Source organism: Podarcis filfolensis (genome assembly GCF_964270895.1).
Source record: "Podarcis filfolensis genome assembly, chromosome: 4".
In the NCBI taxonomy this organism is placed as follows: Eukaryota; Metazoa; Chordata; class Lepidosauria; order Squamata; family Lacertidae; genus Podarcis; species Podarcis filfolensis.
The window spans coordinates 31,143,077-31,170,697 of record NC_139607.1 but is presented as its reverse complement, the minus strand read 5'-3'; the positions used below and the strand labels follow the sequence as shown (position 1 = coordinate 31,170,697).

At 42.5% G+C, this 27,621-nt stretch overlaps 1 protein-coding gene across 8 annotated transcripts in view; it reads right to left on the bottom strand.

Moving 5' to 3' along the window:
- AFF3 (ALF transcription elongation factor 3) overlaps positions 1-27,621 on the bottom strand; it is a 239,607-nt gene that overhangs the window by 24,502 nt on the left and 187,484 nt on the right. For all 8 annotated transcript variants that reach the window (XM_083610449.1, XM_083610448.1, XM_083610447.1 and 5 more), the window contains 3 exons: positions 6,297-6,462; positions 3,678-4,703; positions 1,427-1,551 (listed from right to left, as the gene is read on the bottom strand). In XM_083610449.1, the coding sequence (XP_083466575.1) occupies positions 1,427-1,551; positions 3,678-4,703; positions 6,297-6,462 (1,317 nt within the window). The remainder of the gene's footprint in view (positions 1-1,426; positions 1,552-3,677; positions 4,704-6,296; positions 6,463-27,621) is intronic.

Sequence of the window (27,621 nt, the reverse complement as noted above, 5' to 3'; positions counted from 1 at the left end):
TTCGAGATAGTGAACTTCAAATTACATCATCTGTACAAGCAAAATGTCTATTAAGTAGTGTTTTTTTCTCAAATCCCTCAAGGAACTATCTCTGTTATGGGGAAAATCCCTTTCCCCATCACAGAAGAAATATTTTTCATTGAGAAATGCAAATCTTCCCCCTTCCTTGCACATCATTTGAGATAAGCGCAGTCCTAATTGTACAAGTCATGCAGTATCGCAGCTGAGTTAACTGTTCCCTAATGGCCATAACACCACTTGTGACAGCAAACACAATTCTCTAGCCCATGCCAGCGTCATTTTGTCACCTTCTCTTAATTTACACACAATATGGACAGAGGCACCTAGACACTGGCATATGCTGATGACATCAACACAAGCAGCCTGTGCAAATGCCTGTCTGCCTTAGGGAGGAACAGGCCACAGAGGAACCAACAAGCCCTGCAATTAATTCCCATAAATAAACCCCACAAAGCCCAATCCCTAATAGAAGTATATCAACATATGAATCTGCCTTAAACAGAGTCAGGCCACTGGATCACTCAGTCCAGTACTACCTGTTTCAAAGTGACTGTCCAAGGTGTCGGGCAGAAATGTTTCCCATCACCTTGTTATTTTTAGCTGGAGAAGTTGGGACTATCTGCATGCATATAATGTGCTCTACTGTTGAGAGATGGCCACTTCCCACATAAATTTAACACTGAATAATTCTGGTTCTCTTGTAGCACCAGTGTGAACTGCAACTTCAACCATGCTAAAAAAGGTTCACAATAGATCATTTAAATTGACATCTACAGGAATCCAGCTACATTTGAATAGCAGTCTCAGGTGATGAGTGCCACTGACAGAGGCGTAGTACGTGTGTGGAAGTGCCAGGGGGGTTGTGGCCCTGGGTACACAATTTTTGAGGGGGTGCAAACCAGGCACCCCCACACAGGCGACCTCAGCGGAGCCCAACCTGGTGCTCCTCTCCACCTGCCAAGAGCCGGCTGGTCAAGCTCCCCCTGAACAGGTAGGCAGGCGGTTCAGTGTGGCCCTGCTCTGCTTGGTTGCGCGGGCTAGGCTGGCATCACTATACCGCTGCCACTGAGAATCAAGATGAAGGTATCAGCATGCCACACCTCTAGAAATGGTTTTAAATGATTGCATCCTGTCCAACCCTGAAGGTTCAAGCCAAGTGGCAGTTTTAAATAACCAGTCTAACGTGCTCCCCTTTTTTGCTGCAGATATTTACAATGCTAAGATTTTTTCATATGCCATAACAACAAATAAATATTTTGAACGAAATCCAGTAATTGTAAGTAGAAGTTAACACATTTTGACAGTAAATTGCAGCAATATGCAAAATCATTTCCCTTTAGATACCAAGCATCATTTACACTGAATTTTAAAAGACCGAATCTCATCTAACACAAGAAACACATACCTGTTTTTAATCATATTGCAATTATTTGGTGCAGAAGCAACTTGGGCCGAAGCAAGTAAATGTGAAGAGCACTCTTGCTCAGTATGAATTTTCTTGCTCTCCCTGTTTTCTTCCTCATTTTCATACTACGGGAAGAAAAGGCTCCATCATATATCGAATTGTGCAGGTAATAGCATAGACGTTGAATATTACTATTTATTGAACACTGTAGTGCTTATAAATTTTATATTTTGGTAGGATGTATGCATGCATGTTTGTGTGTGTGTGTGTGTGTGTGTGTGTGTGTGTGTGTGTGTGTGTATACATATATTAAGTATTAAGCCATGTCAGTTATTCACAATTAGGAACATAACAACTCCTTCTGCGTCAACATTTGTTTATTTATATTAGTTAAAGGGCACATTGTTTACTTTCTATAGTGCTCCTTGACATTGACTCCTGCTAACCTGGAGCTTATCTGTCCTTAGTGCCATTTCACTCTGCCTCATCCCTGCCCCAATGAGTGTGGCATCACTGCTCCCCAACACATAACAAATCACCAGTGCATATAGGACTTTTGGGGAAAATCAAGTGTATGTGATAAATGTTGGGGTCCTGTTGGCAGGGGGACCTGACAAAGCCCAACACTGCTGCCAGCCTCCCCTCCCCATCCTAGCAAGCGGGAGCAACACTGTCCTAGAGAAGGTGGGTACATGGCGCTACCCCAATACGCTGGGTGATCAGATGGGTACTCTAACTTTAGGGTCAAGTTAGAAATTAACTGTATGCTAAACAGAAATGTGTAAGGGACTTGGGTGGCGCTGTGGGTTAAACCACAGAGCCTAGGGCTTGCTGATCAGAAGGTCGGCGGTTCGAATCCCCACGACGGGATGAGCTCCCGTTGCTCGGTCCCTGCTCCTGCCAACCTAGCAGTTCGAAAGCACGTCAAAGTGCAAGTAGATAAATAGGTACCACTCCGGCGGGAAGGTAAACGGCGTGTCCGTGCGCTGCTCTGGTTTGCCAGAAGCGGCTTAGTCATGCTAGCCACATGACCCGGAAGCTGTACGCTGGCTCCCTCGGCCAATAAAGCAAGATGAGCGCCGCAACCGCAGAGTTGGCCACGACTGGATCTAATGGTCAGGGGTCCCTTTACCTTTATCTTTAAACAGAAATGTAGGCCTCATCTGCATTACTTTTTTTTTATTATAATCTCTTTATAACTTTCAAAGTTCTTAGGGGATCATTTAGGGGTTTCTCCTAAAATATATGGAATTTTATTTGCATTTGCAGAGAGAGACAGGAATGGATGAATCTGTCAATTTTAGTTTCTCTTACTTTCTCATTTTTCCAACCTTAACCTCAGTTTGCCCCATGCCTGCTTCAGTTTGCTGCTTTTTTTTTAAAAGGTCCCACAAAGTTTGTACACATTTTGAGGCATTTTCCTCCTAATATGTACTTTTTTTGCAAGCAATTTTTGTATAATGTTTTCACTAATATGTTCTTTTCTGTGCACAGTTACTCATGATATGTACCTGGTACATTTTTTTAAAAAAAAGAGCTTAAGAACTGCATTGCAGAATTTGGAGCAGGACAAATTTCAAAGGACAGCTGTGCTTCAGTTCACATTTTGGTTTTGAAATATGGTAGGTTTGCAAAATGTGGACTGACTAAATTTCACCTCTACCAACCCTGGATATGCTGTGAGCCACTATAATGACTGAAGGATAAGGGCTGTAGACCCAATGCTACAGCTGTGTTGGCACAACAGACTTCCATGAATGCAATGGAATGTCCTCTCTTGTCCCTTCTATCCCCCTCACACCATCAAAATCAGCTCCAGAGGGTTGGGGGACCCTCTGGAGCCGACTGTGAGAATGAGGGGGTGAGGGGAAGAGGAGGAAATGAATGTCCTGTTGTGCAGGTAGAACTCTGCTCACATAGCACTGGATACAACCCAGGAAACTTATACAGTGGTACCTCAGGTTACATACGCTTCAGGTTACAGACTCCACTAACCCAGAAATAGTGCTTCAGGTTAAGAACTTTGCTTCAGGATGAGAACAGAAATCGTGCTCCGGCGGCGTGGCAGCAGCAGGAGGCCCCATTAGCTAAAGTGGTGCTTCAGGTTAAGAACAGTTTCAGGTTAAGTACGGACCTCCAGAACGAATTAAGTATTTAACCTGAGGTACCACTGTACAGGCATACACTTTAGATGCAACCAAGCACTTCCCTTTAGCCCTTTAAAAATTAAAAACAAATCTAAGGAGCCTACCTTGCGTTTCCTTCTAGATTTGGGGATGACCTTTTCTGCCGGCAGATCAGTAACAATGTTGTGCTGCATACTGATTGCTTCTTTAACTCCAGCATTAATTTGCAGTGGCTCCTCAGGTAAGTGCTGTGGAATTCTGGTCAAGAGAGTCAAATCAATTTTGACCCAAAGTGCTTTCACTTCGTCTGTGTCTTTCAGGGGAGATAGGAGCTCGTTCCGACCGAATGGAACCAGGGTGTAAAACTGCTCTTCCAGTTCCTTTGCTATATCGTTACTAGTCCTGGTGTTAACTGAACCAAAGGCACTGCAACTGCTGTTTGCTTTGTTGGTATTATTATTCCCAGGGTCCTTCAGCTTCTGGTCACTTCCAGCTGATGCTGAGGTCACAGTCTGAGGCTTGTGTAAAGGGTAATCCTCTTGTTCCGACTGAGAATCTGTATCTGAGGACGTTGAAGACGAAGAATCTGTCTCAATAAATTCCTTGGATTTGGGTGCTGTTTTACCTGACCCCCTTGTACGCCTCTTTTCGCAGGCAGCACGTGTTTCCTTCCTGTGCTCAGCTTTGTTGTTGCAAGGCCTGGTTTTAGGTTGTTCACATGTGCTATTATTTTCCAAATGTACTTGGTTCAAGTCAAGATCATCAGCTGCATGGCCATTTAAGATATCACCACCAGAGGTCCTCTCTGTCCTTCTTGGCTGTTTTTTGCAGGCTGTCCTCCTCAGAGGACCACTATCTCCAGAAATGGCAGCAGCCGAAGGAGGCGATTTCTGCTTCCCTCCTTTATGCCCCGGGGCTTTGTTAGCTGTCCTAGGCCTCAGGTCCTCCTTGCTGGGATTCTTAACCTCTTTATCTCTGAGACCGGTTTGGCAAATGGGAGGTAAATGTTCACAGTCTTGCCCTTCATCTTTCCCTTTGCTGTAACACTGAAAGAGCTCCAGTCCGTTTTGGTTCAGAATAGGTGCTTTGTGTGAAGTAACCTTATTTAACCATTTATCCAGCTGCCACTTGTTTGACGATGGCTGTTCAGGCTAGGAAAATAAAGTTTGAAACTCCAAACATTTCATAACACTCCAGCTTATACAGTAGAGACTTTACAGTGCTTTTATACTCTTAAGGAACTGGTTATTCTTTTCATGGCCAGCAAATAAAAATATTATTTAACTAAAAAGTGTGGCTATTCTATTACCATAATAGAATATCCATCACTTCATTTCCCACAGTGGCAGCCAGATTTCTCAATCACTCACAAGCAAAACATGATGGGGATGGTCTCCTGGCTTGAATACAAGCATCTAATATTCACAAGTGAACCCCCTTTGTACATGGAGATTCCATAAAGAGAACTACCCTTCATAAGTTTGTCTAGAACTGACTTGGGCTCCTATCAGAATAGAAAAGGGAGGAAACTATATGAAAGACAACATGTATAGTTAATGACTTTTATTAGTATAGCGTAGGCATTGATTAATGGTGTTCCTCCGCTACCAACAGAAACAAATGACCTTAGAAACAAACGTGAACCATTGAATTCAGGCGGAGTTGCAAGGTTGAACAGATGTTACTCTTCAATCTTATTCAGAAACATGAACACAAAGCCCCATCCAAAGGAAGTATTCCTGCGTTTACTGTGAATATTTAATAACTATTTTTTTTATCTCTTTTAACAGCACAATCCCACAATGCCTATTCAGAAATGGCCCCCACTGAGTTCAATGGGACTTACTTCCCAGGAAAGTGTTCAGAGCAAGGTGCGTTGTCCAGGTTTTCTGGACAAAAACTAAAATTTGGGGATATTGGGAGCTGTAGTTCAGTGGTGTCTGGAGTGCGCCATATAATATTTTATCCCAGCTATTATCTGCTGTTTGCTTTGCTGGTATTGCTACTTGCTTTTCATTTTTTTCCTAAATGGCCTTAAGGTCATTCATACAAGGCAGTAGATAAATGTTTTAGATGAATGAATAAAACTGTGATTTAGAAGCTGCAAGTATACTAGGAACAGTGGTGTAGTGGACCAGGAACATGGGGGAGTGGTCCTTTTGTCACAGGAGTGAAACGCTATAGGAGTGGTGTTTGCCAATGTAGTAAGCTTGGGGGGCAGTGCTTGGAATATAGGCTATATTGCATTCATACTTCATATAGGACATACTGCTAAACATGCACAGTGCTCAGCCATGCCCTGAAATTTGCATAAAAGCATATGCATTCTTTTATTTTAGTCTCATAGGCTTAGTAGCTCAAGGCTGCCTTGTGTTTCCAACAGGGCTGAAAAGGATTTTTTAATAGTGTTTTTTTCACAATTCCTCAACTGCACAAAATGCCACACTTAAGGCATGGGGAAGTCACCCACCAAGATGCCACATAAAACCAGTGCTTTTTTCTACAGTACTGGCACCTTACCCACCCCCACCCCCTCATGTAAAAAGTGTGTTAAAGGTGTGGCACTTACGGTAACAACTTCATGGTGAGATCTGGCACCTTTTTTTTTTTTTAAAAAAAGCACTGCATAAAACCTCCTTGATCCTAACTAAACGCATTACTTGGGACAAAGGTTCCACTGATTCGGAAACTTAACTTCTTGCTCATTATGTTTCAATGGGAGTGAAAGATGCAGAACTCCTTACCTCTGGGCTGGAGTAATGAGAGGGCTTCTTGCTGTCGCTCTCGGTAGAACTGCTTTCACTCTCTGAGTCGGATTCTGAACTGCTCTCAGATTCACTGGAGCTGCTGCTGCTGGAGCACTTGCTGGTGATCCCCGAAATCCTGCAGCTGGACTGCTGCACAGTGGTGCTGCCAGACCCAAATAAAGGGTGGGAGGGAATGGGGAGAGAGAGAGAGGGAGTGAGAGAGAGAGAGAACGTAAATCAAGGCACATGCCTATAATACCCTATAAAAAGAACTTCTGTTTTTGCAGGATTCACACTAATGCAGATGTTGGCAAACAGAGGCCTGTTGGAAGAATTTGTCCAGAAGGAAGTTTAGCAATGGTGGTTGCATTTGAATTAAGGTGCAGCATCTACCATGCAACTTTCCACATCACATCAGCAGGACAGAGGAAAATGTAGAGCTTCCAAAAAGAGGGAAAGGAGGGAAAGAATGTGTGTGTTCATTAGCGATACCGACAAGTTCCACAAATAACTAGGCTCTGAATACTCCGATGTTGGGCACAAGGGCAGGGCGATATCTGGTTTTCAACATTGTGATATATCACCAGCTAAACATTGCAATATACTGATATATCATGACATCTGAAATAAGGACAGAACTATGTAGAGGTGAGGGATGTGGGTGGCGCTGTGGGTTAAACCACAGAGCCTACGACTTGCCGATCAGAAGATCGGTGGTTCGAATCCCCACAACAGGGTGAGCTCCCGTTGCTCGTTCCCTGCTCCTGCCAACCTAGCAGTTCGAAAGCACGTCAAAGTGCAAGTAGATAAATAGGTACTGCTCTGGCGGGAAGGTAAACAGTGTTTCCATGTGCTGCTCTGGTTCGCCAGAAGCGGCTTAGTCATGCTGGCCACATGACCCGGAAGCTCTACACCGGCTCCCTCGGCCAATAAAACGAGATGAGTGCCGCAACCCCAGAGTCGGTCACGACCGAACCTAATGGGTCCCTTTACCTTTTTATGTAGAGGTGAACAGGGCTGGGTGATATCTGGTTTTTAACTTCACAATATACCACTAGCTAAACATCGTGATGTACTGATATATCACAATGTCTGAAATAAAGATAGAGCTATGTAGAGGCATTGGCTGGCTTCATGGTTTTTCCTACACTGTCATTTTTGCATCGTGCACGTGCACACACACACACACACACACCATGATTCGCAATATATTGTCAGGTCAAAAATTATGAAACTGCTACCATGATAAGGACTTCAAACCGGTTTTGGGCGATATATCTATATATCGCCCAGCTCTATTGGGCACAATTGCCCTCAAATCACTTGCTCTGTTCGTATTGATAACGAGACAACATCCTGCTTCTGCACCTGTGCTACTGGTGTTCATCAGACTAGTCTGGTAAGTCCAGTTGCTGCTGCTGGGGCACGCTTGATTACTTTAACCTCTTTCCCACCTTGATGAGGAGTTGTCCTTCCTTGCCAACAGTTGCTCTTTAACCCAGTCTGTTGCTGCTGGGCATGTTCATGGCTTCCCAGTCCACAACCAGCTACCCACCTCAGCAATGCCCTATTTCTACTATGCTTAATGGTGGCAGCTACCTGCCATCTGCCAGGTAAGACTGCAATTTGTGACACAACAAGCGAGTCAAGCCAAAGGGTCCATCTAGTATTGTTGACACCTATTGGTGGCAGTTTTCCAGGGTTTACAGGCTGGAGTCTTTCACAGCCCTAACCCGAGATACCAGGGATTGAACCTGCAAAATACATGCTCTACCATGAATTAGAAAATGCTTATGCAGCTGCCCAGCAAACACAGAAATGTATTTATTAAATTTATATACCGCTCTACAACCAAGGATCACAGGGTGGTTTGCAGCATAGATAAAAATATGTGACATAGTAACAAACAAAACAATAACACACACACCATGCACACAAAGTGTTTAAAAGGCCATAGATTGTTTAATTAGTCAAAGACCTGGGAGAAGAGGAATGTTTTTGCCTGGAACCTAAAGATATGCAACAGGGGGCCAGGCGAACTTCCCGGGGGAGAACATTCCACAGACAGGGAGCCACTGCAGAAAAGGCCAGTTCTCATGGTGCCACCCTCTGGAGGTTGCACATGAAGAAGGGCCTCAGATGAAGATCACCGGGTCCGGGCTGGTTCATATGAGGATAGGTGGTCTCGGAGGAATTGCAGTCCTGAGCCATTTAAGGCTTTATAGGTCAAAACCAGCACTTTGAATTGGGCCCAGGAACTAACTGGCAGCTAAGGGAGTTGGACCAAGATTGGTGTTAGATGCTCAAAGCTATCTGGCCGTTGAATACGCAACATACAAAATGACACAAAAACAAGGCACCTGAAATTCATGGTTCAATTCTGTATACAACATCCCTCTTTGGTCCCTCTCAATAAATAAGCCAGTACAGTGGTACCCCGGGTTATGAACTTAATTCGTTCTGGAGGTCTGTTCTTAACCTGAAACTGTTCTTAACCTGAGGTACCACTTTAGCTAATGGGGCCTCCCGCTTCCGCTGTGCCACGGCGGTGCTATTTCTGTTCTCATTCTGAAGCAAAGTTCTTAACCTGAGGTACTATTTCTGGGTTAGCAGAGTCTGTAACCTGAAGCGTCTGTAACCTGAGGTACCACTGTACTAAAGATTCAGAACGCCTGGCAGAAGAGGAATGTTTCCATATCTCACTACAAACTTGCCATTGCCAGCATCCGGCTAACTTTAGGGGGAAAAACTATCCCACAACTGAGGTCCCACGACCACCAAAGCCCTATTACAAGTCTTATTTGCCTGGGCTTTGCTTGCCAGCTGCAGCATTCTGCCACACTGTAGCCATTCATGCCTCCAATAAGATGGAATCAATGAGAAAACCCAGGCTATGCTCCTTCAAGGAAGTGCAACCCCCTCCAGAACAGGTCACTCAGCTAATTCCAGGACCAAGGAACCACCAACCCCAAGCAACTCTAACTTCTCAGGATTCAGACGCGGAGCAACAGCAGGTCGGCTGTGGTATTGGCATGGCAATGAGGCTGTGGGTGGGCCGTAGCAGCAGCAGGGAAGCATGGGTGTGGAGGGATGCAAGGTTGCAGTGGTGGGAAAGCAGAAGGAGGCAGCAAGCACCTGGTGGTAGCAAGGAGAAGCAGGTGGGGGCAGGGCACAGTGGGGGTGGCACTGAGGGTATTGCCACAAGCTGCGTAGCAGAGTTCTTTCACAAACAGAATGAAAAGTCGCTCGCCTTCCAAGCATCTAGGATCGCGAATTTAGATTCCCTCCCTTTCAAATTCATTAAATCAATGCGATTTCATTAGTCACAAGTATTTAGTTATAATCCGCCAATGACAACATTATAGCTCTGCAAGTGCTTGGATATACTGTACGTTTAATTACAGTTCATGATTAATTCTTCCTCAGTCAAATTACTTGAACTTTATGTTTTGAAAGTGTATATGATCAATGACTTAATATTTCAATGCACTGCTATCGTCCTGAGTGTCTGAAAGGAAGTGACCACTTAAGTTTTTCAATTGATTTCCTGTGCAGTTGAAGAGTCTTTTACACAGTCTAGCACATAATCTGTACTGCTTTCAAATTACTCAGACAAAAATACATTCTCCCTACCTTATCCAGGGCAAAATGCTCAATAGTTTAAAACATATCATTGGCAGGCGATGCCCCTCATGCTTAGCACCAGTACCTTCACATAATTTATTATCTTTAGTCTATTTCCATACACAGTTATCCCACAATCCTAAATCTTTGCCTGGCTAGCACTGAAACCTTTCAAATCTGAAAAGTGCTATGACTCTTAACACACCAATCCTAAACACATTTACCTGTCTCATTTATTTCAAAGAGCTTGGGAGAAAATGTACTTTCGATCGCTGCCTTTCTTGTTATCGCTCAAGCCTAACTATACATGTCCAGATCTTCATGTCTTTTCTCCAAAGTCAATATCTTTTGGCTGTGGTTAATATTTATTGCCCTTTTCTAAACATACAATTGGCTCATATGTTTCTGATAGGAGGACCCCTCAAAACTGAATGCAGCCGAGTTCTCACTGGAATCAGATACAGAGGGCTTATTAAGCCATGCTGTCATATTCTGCTTCAGTGTCAGTTACACAAAACGGCACTGACCTTTTGACAGCCAAATTCCTCTTGCCCAATGAGATCCATCTTTTAGCATCCCTACATCCAATTTAAGAAAACTAACACAGACTATTCATGCATTTCATCTAATTTCCCAGTGGATAAAGGAGCTTTATTTTCCCTCACAAACTGTGTTACACTTTTTCTTTTTTGCTTATTTTCGAGTTCATTTGCACCTTGTGACCACACAGCGGAGGCACCACTTTCTCTAGAGCATTGAGGGGCCCGGCACATAGCTGCATGATGTCCTGATGTTGCTGGGGAGGGGGGCTCTGAACATTGAGGGGGACTGGCCCCTTCCAAAAAATAAAATAAAATAAAAAGACCGGGGGGGGGGGACATAGTGCCCTAAACCCCGGAAACCAGTGCCCTTGCCACACAGGGAAATAAGGCAAGATGCAGAAGGTTGGGTGAACTGGGCCACATTTATTTAAACATTTCAATCTGTATAGGGGAACAAGATGTGAGATCTAATGAATAACAAAAACTGTGGGTGAGCCACGCTGCCAATGACCAGGAATAGCCCATCCTCTACCCCCTACCGTTCTGCCCGAGGGTCTTCTGCTGGTTCCCTCACTGCAAGAAGTGAGGTTAGAGGCAACCAGGCAGAGGGCCTTCTCAGTAGTGGAACCTGCCCTGTGGAATGCCCTCCCATCAGATGTCAAGGAAATAAACAACTATCTGACTTTTAGAAGACACCTGAAGGCAGCCCTGTTTAGGGAAGTTTTTAATGTTTGATGTTTTATCGCTTTATTATTTTTATTAATATTCTGTTAGGAGCTTCCCAGAGTGGCTGGGGAAACCCAGCCAGATGGTGGGGTATGAATAATAAATGATGATGATGATGCCCCACCCTTTCAGGTGACTGGGGAGGCATTCATGCTCCACCCCTTTCTGGAGCTCAACAACTCCAGTCAGGTGTTACAGGTAGGCCCCAAAGGTGCTCCTTAACTGTGCCACTGAGTCCTACAGCCCTGAAGGCATGCATGTTCTAGATCATGGGTAGGCAAACTAAGGCCCGGGGGCCGGATCGCCTTCTAAATCCGGCCCACGGATGGTCCAGGAATCAGCATGTTTTTACATGAGTAGAATGTGTCGTTTTATTTAAAATGCATCTCTGGGTTATTTGTGGGGCCTGCCTGGTGTTTTTACATGAGTAGAATGTATGCTTTTATATAAAATGCATCTCTGGGTTATTTGTGGGGCACAGGAATTCATACTTCTTTTTCAAAATATAGTCCAGCCCCCCACAAGGTCTGAGGGACAATGGTCCTGCTGAAAAAGTTTGCTGACCCCTGTTCTAGATACTACATCCTCCCCCTTCAAGGGGGCCTCAGGGTGTTCACCAAACCATAACTCCCACATTATCTCCCATACCAGTCACAGAAGGTGACAAGTCCCTTTCACCCCACTCAGAACTAAGAACTTAAATGACATTCCTCTGCAGATTGGACAAACAAAAAGTCATTACCCAAATCAGAAAGGAGTGCTTCACTGACCTTATAGTTTACTTATGGCATAATATATCCGATGGGAAGAATAACTGCCCCAAAGGACCCAACAGCATGGTTTTAATTTCTCTTCATGCATCCTCACAATTCTTTGCAGTTCCATTTTCTGGCCCCCGTTTGATCATAAGTTCAAAGGAGGGATGATTTTGGTTTCCCTCAGTTTCTCATTGTTCCAGTCCTAAATCCAGCACTCCACATTTATGCAGCAATTTTGGGAGTTTTAAATAAATAAATAAATCCTTAACAAAAATACACCAGCGTTTTTAGTGTGGATTTCTCCCTAATATGCACCTGTTTGTATGCAGTTTTGACTAATATAAATATTTTTCCATGGAATTTCCCCTAACATAATACAGGTTCGGTTCACAATGTTCAGTCAGAGAACTGCTTCACAAAAGTTGGACGAGTGCAAAATTTGAACGGTGATCATGTTTCATTTTGAACATTGGACTGAACTGCGTGAATTAGGGAGATTTTTCATTAAAACGTGAACAAAATTAAAATTTCTCCTCCATCCCTAGTGCCAAGACAAGAAAGGATTGTGCCCGTGTGGCAGATAATCCTGAATCTTATGGTGGTGGTGATGATCAAATTTTAAAACTCTTACTTTACTTCCCAATAGCTTTCACTGAAAGTCAGATAAAAGTGTCATTTAGATTTTGAAACATTATGCATTGTATGGCCTGACAGGCTCCTTTGAACAAATGCACTTGAACTTTAATAGTCAGGGGTGAGGAAAGAAGAAAACAGGATTTCAGCATACAAACTTTTCTCTTACACAGCACTGTGAGAAGCACCATGTGTCAAAATTCCTATTAAAGGGGTGAAAGAGCCCTGGTTCTTGTGGAACTTTTAGGTACTATCCCGAAAATGAATGTCCTAGAGTGAACCAGGTATTTAAATATTACTTTTGTTTCCTGCCAATTTTCTTGGGCATCTTCTGAAGTCTTGAGGAAACAAGAATATTTTTCCACCTTACTGGAATTGGAAATTATACTAAAAATGGGAGCCCTGATGAGGGAGAGCTCTGGAAATTTCATTTATAGCTTGCCTCTCCATAAAATGCCCGTAGTGCCTTACAATCTTTTTAAATAAAAATGTAAAATACATAATCAAATAAACCACATTTCAAACCAGAGCCATGGAAAGCAAAGAATCTGGATAAAATACTAACAGAAGTGTCCATAAACAGCAGCCATACATCGCCAAAAGCATGGGGTGGATAAAAATACAAGGAACTGGAATGCTTGGCACCAGAAAGCCATGAGCTTGGAAACTGCTGTATATAAACCAACGATGTACTTTTAGTTGCTTTAATTTTTTGTAAATGTTTAAATTATGCTGTGTTACTTCTGTAGGTAGTATGACCACCCTGGGCTCCTTTGGGAGGAAGGGCAGGGTAAAAATTGAATTAATAATAAAAACAAGAATTGTAGGCACTGGGTATACAGAGGCAGAGAGTGGGCATTTCACAACTGGGATGTCCCTACAGAAAAGGTTTATTCTCCTGTTCCTACTCGGTCGATCTCAGTAGAAGTGGGTGATGGGTGGGAAAAGGGTCTTATACCAGAAAAGACTGGGCTACATGGCATCGTTCTGCTATAACATTTGCCCCAATACAATGGTACCTCAGGTTACATACGCTTCAGGTTACAGACTCCACTAACCCAGAAATAATGCTTCAGGTTAAGAACTTTGCTTCAGGATGAGAACAGAAATTGTGCTCCGGTGGCGCGGCGGCAGCAGGAGGCTCCATTAGCTAAAGTGGTGCTTCAGGTTAAGAACAGTTTCAGGTTAAGTACGGACCTCCGGAATGAATTAAGTACTTAACCCGAGGTACCACTGTATATTTACAGTGCCACCTTTACGAACACAAAAATTGAAGCGACTGCTGCCAAAAAAAAAAAAGAAAGAAAAGAGTTTGCAGGCTACACCAACATCTTAAACTCTGTCCTTGGGAGAGAGATGCTATTTATGCTGACAGAACTGCAAGTACCATCCGATAATGCAAACCTAAGGCAAATTAGCCTTCCAAACAAAAACCAGGTGCATGCTGCATGGTGCTTAAGAGTCTAATTGCTACAATATTATGCTAGCTAAAATAAATAAATAAATAAATCCCTGAGCACAATGCTAAAAATAAAACCTTAACAAGCTCTCTCTCACTCGCACTCTCTCTCTCTCTCTCACACACATACAAAGCCAAGGAAATCCAATCTAATATTTTTTTGGAGCTTTCCATTACAGCTTGCGGATAAGTTGAAGAAGCAGTGTCAAAATAACTCCCCACCTGCAACGACGATTGTAAACATTAGAGAAACGCTGAAGAAAAGAATTAATGCAAGTAGCCTACTGCCAAAAACGGAGGGGGGAAAATTATAATTAATAACTGCATTACCAGAGTAAATAGCTCTCTCCAAGGACTGAGCGCCTGGGTATGTGAGATGAAAGAGTGTTAAAAACCTAGAGCTGCATTAACTTCAGGATGAAGTGATTAGTCAGCAGGCTGACAGCTGGGCCAGGAGACTGGTGCCAGATTCCAGTGTGCGCTTGCAATGGCTGCCAAGTGTTTGCTTGTCACACCAGATAAATGGAACATCAGCAGTGTTTTATTTGACCTGCTCACAAGAAAAATAAAGCAACTCTGACTTTCTTGGTTGTGTTTGCCGTTGACCTTGCATCAGCGGAGTTTGAGCAGCTAGACTGCCCGCTCTGTGCAAGTTAACTCTTTATAGGATCGGCCTGGCAAAGTAAATTTCTTTCCCAGCCTCCACAAGAAGTGGATATTTAAATAGGAAAAGAAACAGCTAGACAGTGGTGAACTGGACATTTCTTCCAAGGGGTGTGTGTGTGTGTGTGTGTGTGTGTGTGTGTGTAAGATTGAAGGCATTGCAAATTTAACAGCCCAGCCCACAGCATATTCCTCAAGTTAAGTCAAACTGTGTTCAGGGTTGTAAGGTTGCGTACACATTATGCATATAAAGCACATTAGAAGCATGTGACTCCCCTCCCAATGAATCCTGGGAACTGTAGTTTGCTGAGCATGCTAGCAACTGTAGCTCTGTGGGGAGTCAACTACAGTTCTCAGGATTTTTTTGGGGAAAGCATGCTTTAAATGCACTTATGCTGACACATTATGTTGACACATTTGTTATTCTCATCCTAGGATCAGTATGACAACTGGTCTGTACACAACAATATAATAGTGCTCTTTAAAAAACCCCCACAATCAGTAGTTTCTTGGGGCAAAAACTGCATCATGCTCACCTCAGGAAGATTTGAAATAATCATAGCTTCCTAGCCAGTAGTGGTCAGCAGGGCAGAATGGGCTGGGGTGGTATTATTTACTTGGCTTACCAATGTGGAGTTTGCTGTTGGTAACTGAAAGGGGGAAAGAGAACGGTAGTGGGGACGTGGCTATGGTCCATGTGCAGCAGTGGAGTTAATCTGGCACTCCTGCCACTGCAGCCACATCGCACTGACCTTTCTGCTGCCTTGCCTGTTAAGTTGTGGGTGAACATATCAGACGACACAGCAATTCTTCAAACAGCTCTTGTTTATTCACAGGCCAGAACAGAACTGAACTGAAGGGTTCAGCCAGCCTGCTTATATAGAGCTCCACTAGAACGCAACAGTAACCATTTTCTGAAACTATCCAATCACTGAACGTCACCTTCAATCTCTTATTTGCATATGTGGACCTGAGTGAAAATGATCTACAGTATCCCCCTGCTGGCCCAGGGTGAGAACTTCAGTACATAACATTGCCCCTCGCCATCTTGGGTTATCGGCAGTGATGTTAGCATTGGAAAGGCAGGTAAAGCAGCACCACTCTGCTCTCCAGTCACTACTGCCACCAGCCACTACCTACCCCTTCCTCACTAGCCTAGCCAGATGCAAATGAGAATATAGTTCATGCACCTTTAGGAGTTGTGTAGAAAAGAGAATTTTGACAGGTGAAGTTTGCCATACCAGGGCTGAGGGAGCGGGGGGGATGTGACTTGTTGAAGTTCTCTCTTCTTCACAAATGTTTAAGATAAAGGAGCTCTTAGTCCTGTTTTGCATTACTCCACACACCTCTTGTTATTACAGTATAGCCTTTGAAAGCAGGCAATATGATTTTCAGACACGCTTGACACTCAGCACCTTTTAAAAAGCAAGCAAGCAAGCAAGCAAGCAAACAAACAAACAAACAAACAAACACACACACACTGCATCCATCACATTTCCCATTTGTAACTAATGAACTGGCACACAAAAACCAGGACACATTTGATATGGGGGACAAATGAAGCCCTAGGTAGGGGCTGTGTATGGGTGATTAACATGTAAGAACCTGACATAACTACCCGTATCAATCCTGGCAACATGGGCTCTAGGGAGGTTCCTTGTGAGGGAAATCTAGGGCCCATATGTTAAGTAATATTAGCACTAGAGAAACTCTGGATAAACTTCCAATCCATTTGAAATTATTTGCAATCTCTTGAAGTCTCTTCCAATATTGGTCTTATATGAATAAGCACTGTTTATTTTTCGGCCATCTGCAAACTTAATTACAGTGTGATGTTCAGAATAAGCCATGTGTGATACTTCATTTGCATCTTGCATAGCTAGTAATACGGGGGGGGGGGGGTGGAAACTTGCAGGGAAAGCATGCTAATAAACCATGGTGTTTGCTGATGAAGTTCTGAAAATATTGCTTTGACAATTCACATGTTCTAATATGGTTTGATGTTGTGACGGCATTGGTTCGAAGCTACTTAAAATATAAATGTGCCAATTTCTTTTAAAAGAAAACCTGGACAAAAATAACAAAGTAAAAGATGTCATATCCAATAATTATCTTCTAATTACTCAGAAGCCGCTGAAGACAGCATGCCTAAGGCTACTTCTCACTTTCCGCTTTAAAGACACAGGTGCATTCCCATAAATTATATCTGCATCTCCAGATGTAATGTGAGAGCTACAATTGCTATTTTGGGAAGATCATTATATGCGTACTGCATAAAGACTCAGGGCACACACTCAGGATAATTTAATGGAGCTAGGCTAACCACCAACACATTTTAACTTCCCTCTGTACTCTCAAGTGCGAATTTATCCCCATCCTTCAATGTATTTTTATGTGGGAATGGTTTTACACTTACACACACACACACACACACACACACACACAGTGCTTTTTTTCGGGGGGGGGGCACAGGGGGACGCATACCCCTAAACATTTTGTAAATCTTTCAATATGTGTAGGAAAATGAGAGTACCCCTAAACATTTCTTTTTAGAAAAAAAGCAGTGTGTGTGTGTGTGTGTGTGTGTGTGTGTGTGTGTGTACAGTGGTACCTCGGGTTAACAACTTAATTCGTTCTGGAGATCCGTTCTTAACCTGAAACTGTTCTTAACCTGAGGTACCACTTTAGCTAATGGGTCCTCCAGCTGCCACCGCACCGCCAGAGCACGATTTCTGTTCTCATCCTGAAGCAAAGTTCTTAACCCGAGGTACTATTTCTGCGTTAGCGGAATCTGTAACCTGAACCTGAAGCGTCTGTAACCTGAAGCATCTGTAACCCGAGGTACCACTGTGTGTGTGTGTGTATTGATGGTGTTTGTAGTTACTCTGGATTAACTGAGAGAAAACGGGAAGGGGTGATCTTGTGTATGAACTTGATTCTGATTCTGTTACATTAAATGATTTGCACAACCTTGTTAAAGAACTAGCAATCAATGAGGTGATGACTGAAGTAGGTAATGTGAAGGATACTGTGGCTCATCATTAGAGCAGATTGTATCAAGTAATGTACATAAACAGGTAACAAACACCGCAAACATGCAACCTAATGTTATCTGCCGTGGTTCAAAGGTAGCCATGAATATTATGGTGGAATAAAAAAAGGGGGCGGGCTTTGAACTGAGCAGGATAAATGTAAATAAGTAAAAGATACAATGATCAGAGCACCAGAGGTGCAAAAATGTTTGCAAGGCATAGCAGCCATGAAAATTTTCTAGGAGCCAGACTAGGAGGAGAGATGGACATCTGAGTGCCCCCTTTTCTTATCGTCATGCTTTGCACTCCAGAAGGCGTAAGGGAAGGAGGAACTCAGGTCCTATGGACATGGACAGAGGAGAAACTTGCATGCTATTGAACGCACGTGCCAGTTGTTAGACATGTTTACTTGGGCCCTAGTGGAGACCATTTACAGTGGTACCTCGGGTTACAGACACTTCAGGTTACAGACGCTTCAGGTTACAGACTCCACTAACCCAGAAATAGTACCTCAAGTTAAGAACTTTGCTTCAGGATGAGAACAGAAATCGCGCTCCGGTGGCGCGGCGGCGGTGGGAGGCCCCATTAGCTAAAGTGGTACCTCGGGTTAAGAACAGCTTCAGGTTAAGAACGGACCTCCAGAACGAATTAAGTTCTTAACCCGAGGTACCACTGTACTCAGTGGTGTAGCGTGGGTTGTCAGCACCCAAGTAATTACAGCAAGGCAAGTAATTTGCGCCCCCTAACCCGTGGATTTGCGCCCCCTAACCTGTGGATTTGCCCTAACCCCAGATGTTGTGCCCGGTGCGGCCGGCCCCCCCTGCACCCCCCACGCTACGCCACTGACTGTACTCTGAGTTTTGTATCTCTGAGTGACATGGGGTGCTTTCAGACATGAGCTTAAATTGCAAATGTAGTGGTGGCTCAATATATTTTTCTGCCCAAGGTGAAGGACATTCCACATGCAGAAGCTGACTGACAGTTGAATCCTACTTTGCATAGCATCCTCCAGTGCATGGTTGGGTAGCTAGCTTGTTTTGGTAGGTGCAGAACAGGCTGTGTTACGCAAAAAGCTCTATCCTCCAATAGATGGGAATGGATGGGGGCTCCAGAGAAACAGTCAGCGAGCTACCATTGTTGTCCCTCAGCATCTGCAGCCTGAGGCAGTTGCCTCGCTCTGCCTAACAGCAGGGCCAACCCTTAGCAAATGGGTCGTTGACAATATTGCAAACAGCTTATTGGCCACAAAGTTGTTTTTGGTTTTTTAAGCTTAAGAGAGGGTAAAATACAACCTGGTATTTTGATAGCAACAGCATTGTGTGGATTCTGAAAACACAAACAAAAACTACCCTTGCACACTTAAGGAGCACCATCCCACAACAGAAACCTCTCTGTAAGTATCCGTGATCTCCTGATTCATCCTGAAGCAGTAGTTTGAAGATTTTAAGATAGATCTCTTATTTCATTTAAAAAGACACAATGGCACATTTGTTCATCATATAATAAATCATAACCAAAGCAACATGAGACTGCGAAATAAACTGTAGTTAGTGTAATTTGAGAGCTTTCTTAATCCAGATTGTGATCTCAAGGTATTTGGATTTAATCTCTCTCCAACTGCCCTCTCATTAGAAGATGGAATCCATCCTCTCTTGCTATGAAGAAGTGCCCTGGAACATTTTTAAAAATAGTACAATAGCAAAATTCTTCCCTTTCCCAATTTTGCCTTCTGAAAATTTTGGGAGGCTACTTTTGCACAGAACTAGGTTATATACATCTTTCCCCAGTGCTGATGCTCCAATAAAAATTGTAGCTTTGTGTGTGTCTGTTTTAAAAAGGTAGAGAGACCTGGTAACAATCTTTTGTGTCGTGTTTTGTTCTTAGGACAGGCAGATGCAGAGGCCCCCAACTGCAAGGTGCTAGACTCAAAGAACCAGGATTTTATTCAAAGGGAGACATGAATGCTTATCAGTATGTTAGGGTAGAGATATCTCGACATAGCATATCATTCTATTTAAACTGCAATAACTAATAATAATAATAATAATAATAATAATAATAATAATAATAATAACAATAATAATAATAATACAGATTTAGGGCAAAATTGTAAAACATAGTGCTGGTGTATATAATGTTAACCTGGCAACTGCTTTTTTTATGAACCCTGCTTCTTAGGAGTGGGTGATAGGTTGTAGAGAAATGGAACTGAACTGCATAATTCTTAACCTCCCTTTCCCCTTGAATCTCACAAGCTGCTTTTACCTTAGTGGGGAACTTTCAAGAGGTGAAGGAGCAGGTGAGGAAATTATTATTCGACCCCGCTTGAAGATGCTTTGCAGCAAGGAAACAGCAGTCAGACTAATGTTATATGCAGCTGCACTGCTTGGCTCTAAGCCTGTGCATTGAATGTGTCTGTCAAGCCACACAGACTGAACCTGACCAAAGAACTGTGGCTTCAAACACAGATATGAAACATGCTCATTACTTTTGAGCTAACTTCCAGAGGACGATAAAACAATGATATAGCTCAACGGTCTTAAGCACTTTTAACTAACTGAAAGCAGATTTTTATGGGTTCCGATAGCTTTACCATGCTTTCTACAAGTAAACTTTTTGGCCAACACACTATCTAAGAGTAATCTTTGGTAAACCAGTTTTTCATTTGCATCCCTCTGTTCCTTCATAGATTGAATATTTTGGAGAAGAGCTATTATGTTGCCCTGGCAGTGCACATGTTCCCAATGTTCACCGAACACCAGAGTGCATCAGGCACACAGTGGGAAGGAGGAAAACTTCCCAGGCATTTTATTTCTGAGGAAAACAGAAACATGTAGTTTGGACCTTTGGAATTTGCCTTTCACAAGCTAAATTATACTATAATTGTTACTTAGTAAGCAGGACCCATGTTAGATATTGGGGCTAGGTATCCATCCGACCTTCGGTTCTTGACTCTAGATACCTTTAAATCTCGATGAAGTTAATGGTATTGGACCATATTTAGTACGGTTCTAGTACTGCGGCGTAACAATTTTTTGAAGTCATTTTCATCTTTTTAATTCCTGTTTCAGCAAAAATAAATAAATAAATAAATAAATAATACTGGAGAATTTGAAATAAACGATGCTTTTGGATCCATGTCTCCCACTCTGGCCAGGAAAACACACACGCGCACGCACGCGCGCGCACACACACACACACACACACAATGATTTCCATCTTTTTCTTAGCAGGATGCCATTGAGACTGTTCTGTACTTTTTGAAACTATATTTCAGATGTAAGCTAACTTATACAAGTACCACAGAGGTGGATTTAAGGGAACGCAGCCGGTTTGGTTGCACTGGGCATGGAGTCTCAGGGGAACCACACCTATTACAGTGGTACCTCAGTTTTCGAATGTCTCAGAAGTCGAACAGGAAACACGGCTTCCGCTGAGTGCAAGACCCTGAAACCTAGCTGTCGGCTATAGAGTTTCGGTTTTTGAATGTTTTGGAAGTCGAACAGTCTTCCAGAACGGATTACAGTGGTACCTCAGGTTACATATGCATCAGGTTACATATGCTTCAGGTTACAGACTCCGCTAACCCAGAAATATTACCTCAGGTTTGCTTTGTTTCAGGATGAGAACAGAAATTGTGCTCCGGCGGCGCGGCGGCAGCAGGAGGCCCCATTAGCTAAAGTGGTGCTTCAGGTTAAGAACAGTTTCAGGTTAATTACGGACCTCCAGAACAAATTAAGTACTTAACCTGAGGTACCACTGTACGTTTGAAAACTGAGGTACCGCTGTATTTAGAATGGAGGGGAGGCCAAATTTTGGCGTCACAGAGGGTGCAGCTAAATTTTGAGACCCCAAGATCCGCCACCTTCACTTCTACATTGAACCAAAAATTTACCCCCCTGAAATCAGGTATGCAATTTCATAACAAACTAATGACCCCGTGCAGCCTTTCTTAGCGATGCTGCTCATGAGTTAGAACCTAAGCCTTCCAACTGCAGATAATTAAAGATGAGCCATTCTCACACAGGAACATGCATTACTTACTCCTGCTTAGTCTAATTCTCCCTCTGTTAGGAACAATTACCAAGAGGTGATAGCAAAGGAGCAATTTGAGAAGCCATAAGAGGCCCACAAATGCAAAAATTAAAGCTAACTAATTATCCATAATAATTAAAATAATTCTGAACTATGGTGGGCATTCCTCTAATTGCAATTGCATCATAAAAGTCACTACACAACCCATCCTATTAATTGTTGTGAATTATTAATACACTGAAATATCATTACTATAAAAGGGGGACTTTAAATGGCATATTTATTGAACCGGTAAATCCATGATTTAGAGATGAGCAGAATTTCAACTGGCATTTGTTAATGCTGGATGTTGCCATGCCATTGATCACTGGCAGCTATAAAAGTCCCCCCCCCCTTTTTTTAAAGCTCTCTTTGGCCTTGTCAAATGAGGCACAGGAAGCAGAGCAGGAATTCTCATCACTAGCAGGTAAGAGAAGGTTTCACATTATTGAAATATATCGTTTCCTTAGCATGAAACCTCCAAGGGCATAAATCACAAGGTGTCAGTTCACAACACAGAAAGTTCTGGATAGGACTGCTACGTTTTCCTAAGGAGATTTACTTCTTTTTCCTCCTAAGAGTCATAGCATTTTGTTGCTAGGCTTGCCAATTCTAGAAAGAAAGAAAGAAAGAAAGAAAGAAAGAAAGGAAGGAAGGAAGGAAGGAAGGAAGGAAGGAAGGAAGGAAGGGAGAGAGAGAGAATCTGGTATTTGGGCAAGGCCTGCACATTCCCATGTTCAGGAATGATATGCTCATAGCTGTCAACTTACAGATTTGAAAATAAGGGACCAGCAGCCCCGAAAATAAGGGATCAGCAGCCAAAATAAGGGATCAGCAATTACTTTGATAAATTCATATTTTGTTGCGTGCAAATGGCTTTAGATACCTATTAGGTCCATCAATTACCATATAGCATACATTCAACACAAAAAACAGCAACAATTTGTTGTTGACAAAGCACAGCTGGACATAGAAAGGGCCCCATTACCTTCAGTAGCTTATTTAAGGGACATCATCAATAAGGGACATCAGCGGGACATGGTGCTGGGATAAGGGACTGTCCCGCCAAATAAGGGACGCTTGACAGCTATGGATATGCTGCAACTTGTTATCTTTGTCATGTAGATGAGCCAGGAGGAAATGGGGCCTGCCACAGTGGTGTCTGACAACCGTTTGGGAACCATTGGGGTGGTGTCAGAAAAAGAAATAGGCGAGTGCCCGCTTGGATGGCCCACAAATCAGTTGGGCTGCTTGGATGTTGAAGCAGGTGAATCAGAAAGCCAAGTTCAACAGATCAGCAGCCCAATTTATCTAAACAGAGCAAACTTTATTTGAGTGCATTAGTCAACACTGCATATATAAAAAAAGTGCTTATTAGGAGAAATTCACTCTAAAATGCCAATAAATTTTCATGAGGGTTTTTATTTTTATTTTTTAAAAATCACGAATTGCTGCCAAACGTGGAGAACTAAGATTGGAAAAATGAGAAATAAGGGGCATTGAAATTCACAGACACTTCTACCTCTTATTTAATGAAGTAGAAGTTAGGAGTTGGGGTTGATAGTATGGCTGGATACTATGGCTTTCAACGTGCATTAAATTTTATGGCTTAGATGACTTTCTGATTAGCTGTATGAATTATGGTGGTACCTCGGGTTACATACGCTTCAGGTTACATACGCTTCAGGTTACAGACTCCGCTAACCCAGAAATAGTACCTCGGGTTAAGAACTTTGCTTCAGGATGAGAACAGAAATCGTGCTCTGGCGGTGCGGCGGCAGCTGGAGGCCCCATTAGCTAAAGTGGTGCTTCAGGTTAAGAAAAGTTTCAGGTTAAGAACGGACCTCCGGAACAAATTAAGTACATAACCCAAGGTACCACTGTATATGCATGATGACTGATTACAAGTAGGGATGCTTGAGAAATTTGGCTCCTGTGAATTCCAATGTGAACTGACTTGATCCAAGCCTTTCAAACTAAAGTACGGATTAGAATGTAATTATCCCTCAGATTTGTGGTATAGTTCTTGGCTCAAAAAACATGCCAGAATCCATGACAAAATACGTATTTTAGGACAAAATACATTTAGACATATGCATATTGAGCTAAAATGTGCATATAAATATAAATTAAAATGCACCTAAATACAATTTTTTTGTAGGGAGTTTTTGTTTGTTTTTTTAACAGATTAATGTGGACACAATATAGAAGTGAACACATACAAAACTGATACTGACCAGAAATAGACTGATCTGCCTATTCCTCATTACAAATAAAGGTCTCTTCAATCTATAGGTGATGGTGGCACATTTTTACTTTGAATATGAAGCTGCCTCTGAAAATCTGTAATAATAATCTGAAATGATTCGCAAGGCTAATTGCCTACTCTTATCTAGACTACACAGACATTGCACTGCAAACTGAGCAGTATAGCTATTTTAGAATCTGGACATACACTAACCACCCGGTGGAGGATATTTTGCAGATCAAGAAACAGAATAAATTTTCAGCTCTGTAGAGGAAAACCAGATAATGCTATGGCTGGCTCAAGCAAGTAGTAAGTAGTAAGGCATGATTCAAGGAAAACTGAGCACTACAGTCGTACCTTGGAAGTCGAACGGAATCCGTTCCAGAAGTCCGTTCGACTTCCAAAACATTTGAAAACCAAAGGGCAGGAAGCTCCTGCAGCCAATCAGAAGCTGTGGAATCAGATGTCTGGCTTCCAAAAATAGTTCACAAACCTGAACAGTCACTTCCGGGTTTGCGACGTTTGGGAGCCAAAACGTTCGGGAACTAAGCTGTTTGAAAACCAAGGTACGACTGTATTAAGTTCCATTGATTTAGTCTGCAGTGCTAATGAGACTTACTTTATACATGCATAGGATTGCAGCATTAAGCCTGTTCTCAGAGGCAGATTTAGGGCAGCGTGGCTGGTTTTGCCACACTGGGCGCTGAGCCGAGGGGGTGCAACAGGGCATTGCAACTATGACGTAGTGAATTGAGCAGAACAGAAGGTGAGAGGTGGGGTGCCGAATTTTGGCTTCCCACAGGGTGTCACTGCAATTTAAATGACCAAAGTCTGCCCTTGATGTGCTTAATGAAATAAATGAAAATAAATAGTGCTCAACTTTGGCTACATTGTGCTCCGTATTCACAGAGCCACTTATAAAGATATGTGTGAGGAAGAATAGGTCAGAGTGTGCTAGTCATGTAGGGCACATTAACCTTTCAATAGAAGGCTGACTTGTTCCAGAGAGCTAAACACCATGAAATAGGCTAGTTTATTTGTTTAAAGCTGGACTTTTTGTGTGTGTCTGTAAGACCTAAGAGTTCGTAGGGTTTCAAGGTTGCATGAGAAGCATTCTGCGGAACAGATTACGAGTGCATTATGTTGGAGAGAGAATCAGGGTAGGAGTGGAGGAGGAGGTGGTGGAAGAAGAGGAAAGCACTTACCTTAAGAAAATCTGAAAAACAGCCAAAGGAGCAAAACATTTGGAAATGAAGGAAAGTGGAAAAGGAAGCCTTGGAAATAAGATTCACCATGGGGATTGTAAAAGGCAGCACCATTAAGGCAGCTGTAATAAACATCACAGTTCCTCCTACTCCCCCTATTGTGCGTTTAAACGAGTAGGAAGCAGAATAAATAAAGGGCAGGATTACATGGCAATTCAAGAAATAACCCTTTATGCAGCTATACAGAAGAGCCATCCCACTTCTTGAGGGGGAACTAATTCTTCCTCCCCCAACTGCATATCACCCCCTGTCCTGGCAAAAGGAAATATTTGTTAATGACAACCAGGAAGTGTCTGATTCAATTTGCATCTCTTGATGACGTTCCTGATAACAATCCTCCAGGATTGTTTACAATAAATATTTTGACAGACTATCTGTTCATTTATTAAAAAAAATTAAGGCTTATTGTACCAGTCAAGGAGGAGGAAGTATAATTTATGAATCCCATGTTGGTGCACATATGTTTGCATGAATAGGAAAATTAAACACTTCCACAGAGATGAAAAGCATTCTGGTGTAGGAAACAAAGTAATTCGTGCAGTAAAACCCAACCTCTTCAAAGTTCAATTGTTTCTTTCCACAAAAGCATGAAAAATGAAAACCATGCTGAATAATGCATGGGTAATGTTTAAATAACACCAGAAATACAACTACAAAACATCCTATCTGATGTGAGTAATTTTGCATTGCCACATTTAAAACAAACGGGTTAGCTGTAACTTTCAGGAAAACAATTGTGATCTAGTAAAGACTATTGACAGACCCATACTTAATCCAACATATATAGATGTCCCTAAAAGGAGGAAATGCTTCTCAACAAGAAAAATCCCAATATCTGAAGGCTCTAGAGCCTATAGAGATTTTTCCTTCATATAAAATAATATAGAAATTGGTATAGCTGAGTTGAAGAGGCTGAATAAGTTATTTGGGGGTGGGGGGCACATTGCAACAATGCTCCAGCACTTGACTTCCTATTGTTTTCTGGGCACAATTCAATAAGATAAACATTTATTGCATGTCGCTGCAGGACATTTCAAAACAATACTTTTAAAATGTCTACCGACACGAACGTGAGCAAATGCTTTCTTCTGAAGTTAGAACAAAGTGGATGGGTTGTGAACTGGTGGTGGTGGGTATTATTACCCCATTAACATGGATGGATCACTCCCTGTGAAGTTTGGATGTGCTGCATCTAACTTCCCCTGAAAGGGTGTAGTCCCATTAAGATGGATTGCCTCTCTACATGGAACAGCCCTAGTGCAGAGCACTGCTGACTGGTTACACGGGGCAGCAAGTTGGGATTGTATAGTACTGCCTAATTGAAAGTTGTTGGAACTGATGTACAAGGTCCTATATGGCCTGGGACATGAGCACTTGAAGGAACACCTCCCCATATATCATCTGGCCCATGATTTAAGATTTGCAAGGAGGTGCCCTGCTTGTGGTGCCATCAATGGGTGAAGCCATAGAGTGGCAGCATAAGGCAGAGACTTTATGGTGGTGGCTCTCCAGTTACGGAACTCCTTTCTGATCTGGTTGTCTCACACACTGCTGATGCTCAGGCATAAACTTAAAAGGAACTTATTTTGCCAGGCTTTTGTTCACTGCATTGGCGTTTTAAAAGCTGTTCCTGTTTTGATGATAATTACTGCTTTATGGTATTTGTATCGTGTTTTAAGACCGTTGCTATCAGCTCTGGGATTCCGTTGGAGGAAGGGTGGGGGTCTAAGAGCAGTAAATAAATGATGACTTGCTGCAATGGCAGGACTAGCTCTGTCCCCAACTGAAACCTAGTTTAATATCCGATTGTAGTTAAGGATGCTAAAGGATTCAGTCAGTCCACATTTTGAAGCAAACCAGCCTCATTCACACTTCCCAAACAGACGAGAATTGTTATCCCCCAGGTTTCACAATTTCTTGGCTCAAAAACAATGTGCAAATATTAAAATTCATGTAACCTGTGTATTTTGGGACAAAATGTACACGATTTCGTGATATAGTTGTTGGCTCAAAAGAAATATCAAAATGTGTATGACATTTGTAATTTTGGGTAAAATGCAAGTTTAAAAAATAATGTTTATGTGTTTTTTTTAAACATGCAGATTAATGTCAAAAAAGGTGGGACAGACTTACAAATGATTATACACAAAACAGACACCAACTGAAAATACAGTTAAACATCCATCTCAAAGTACAGTCCCTCTCAGTGCTATTTTTCTAGAAAAAGAGGTGCCGGAATTCACCATGAACACCTCCCTCATTCTCTTAGAATGGTAATGGCGCCTACCAGAGTTCTGA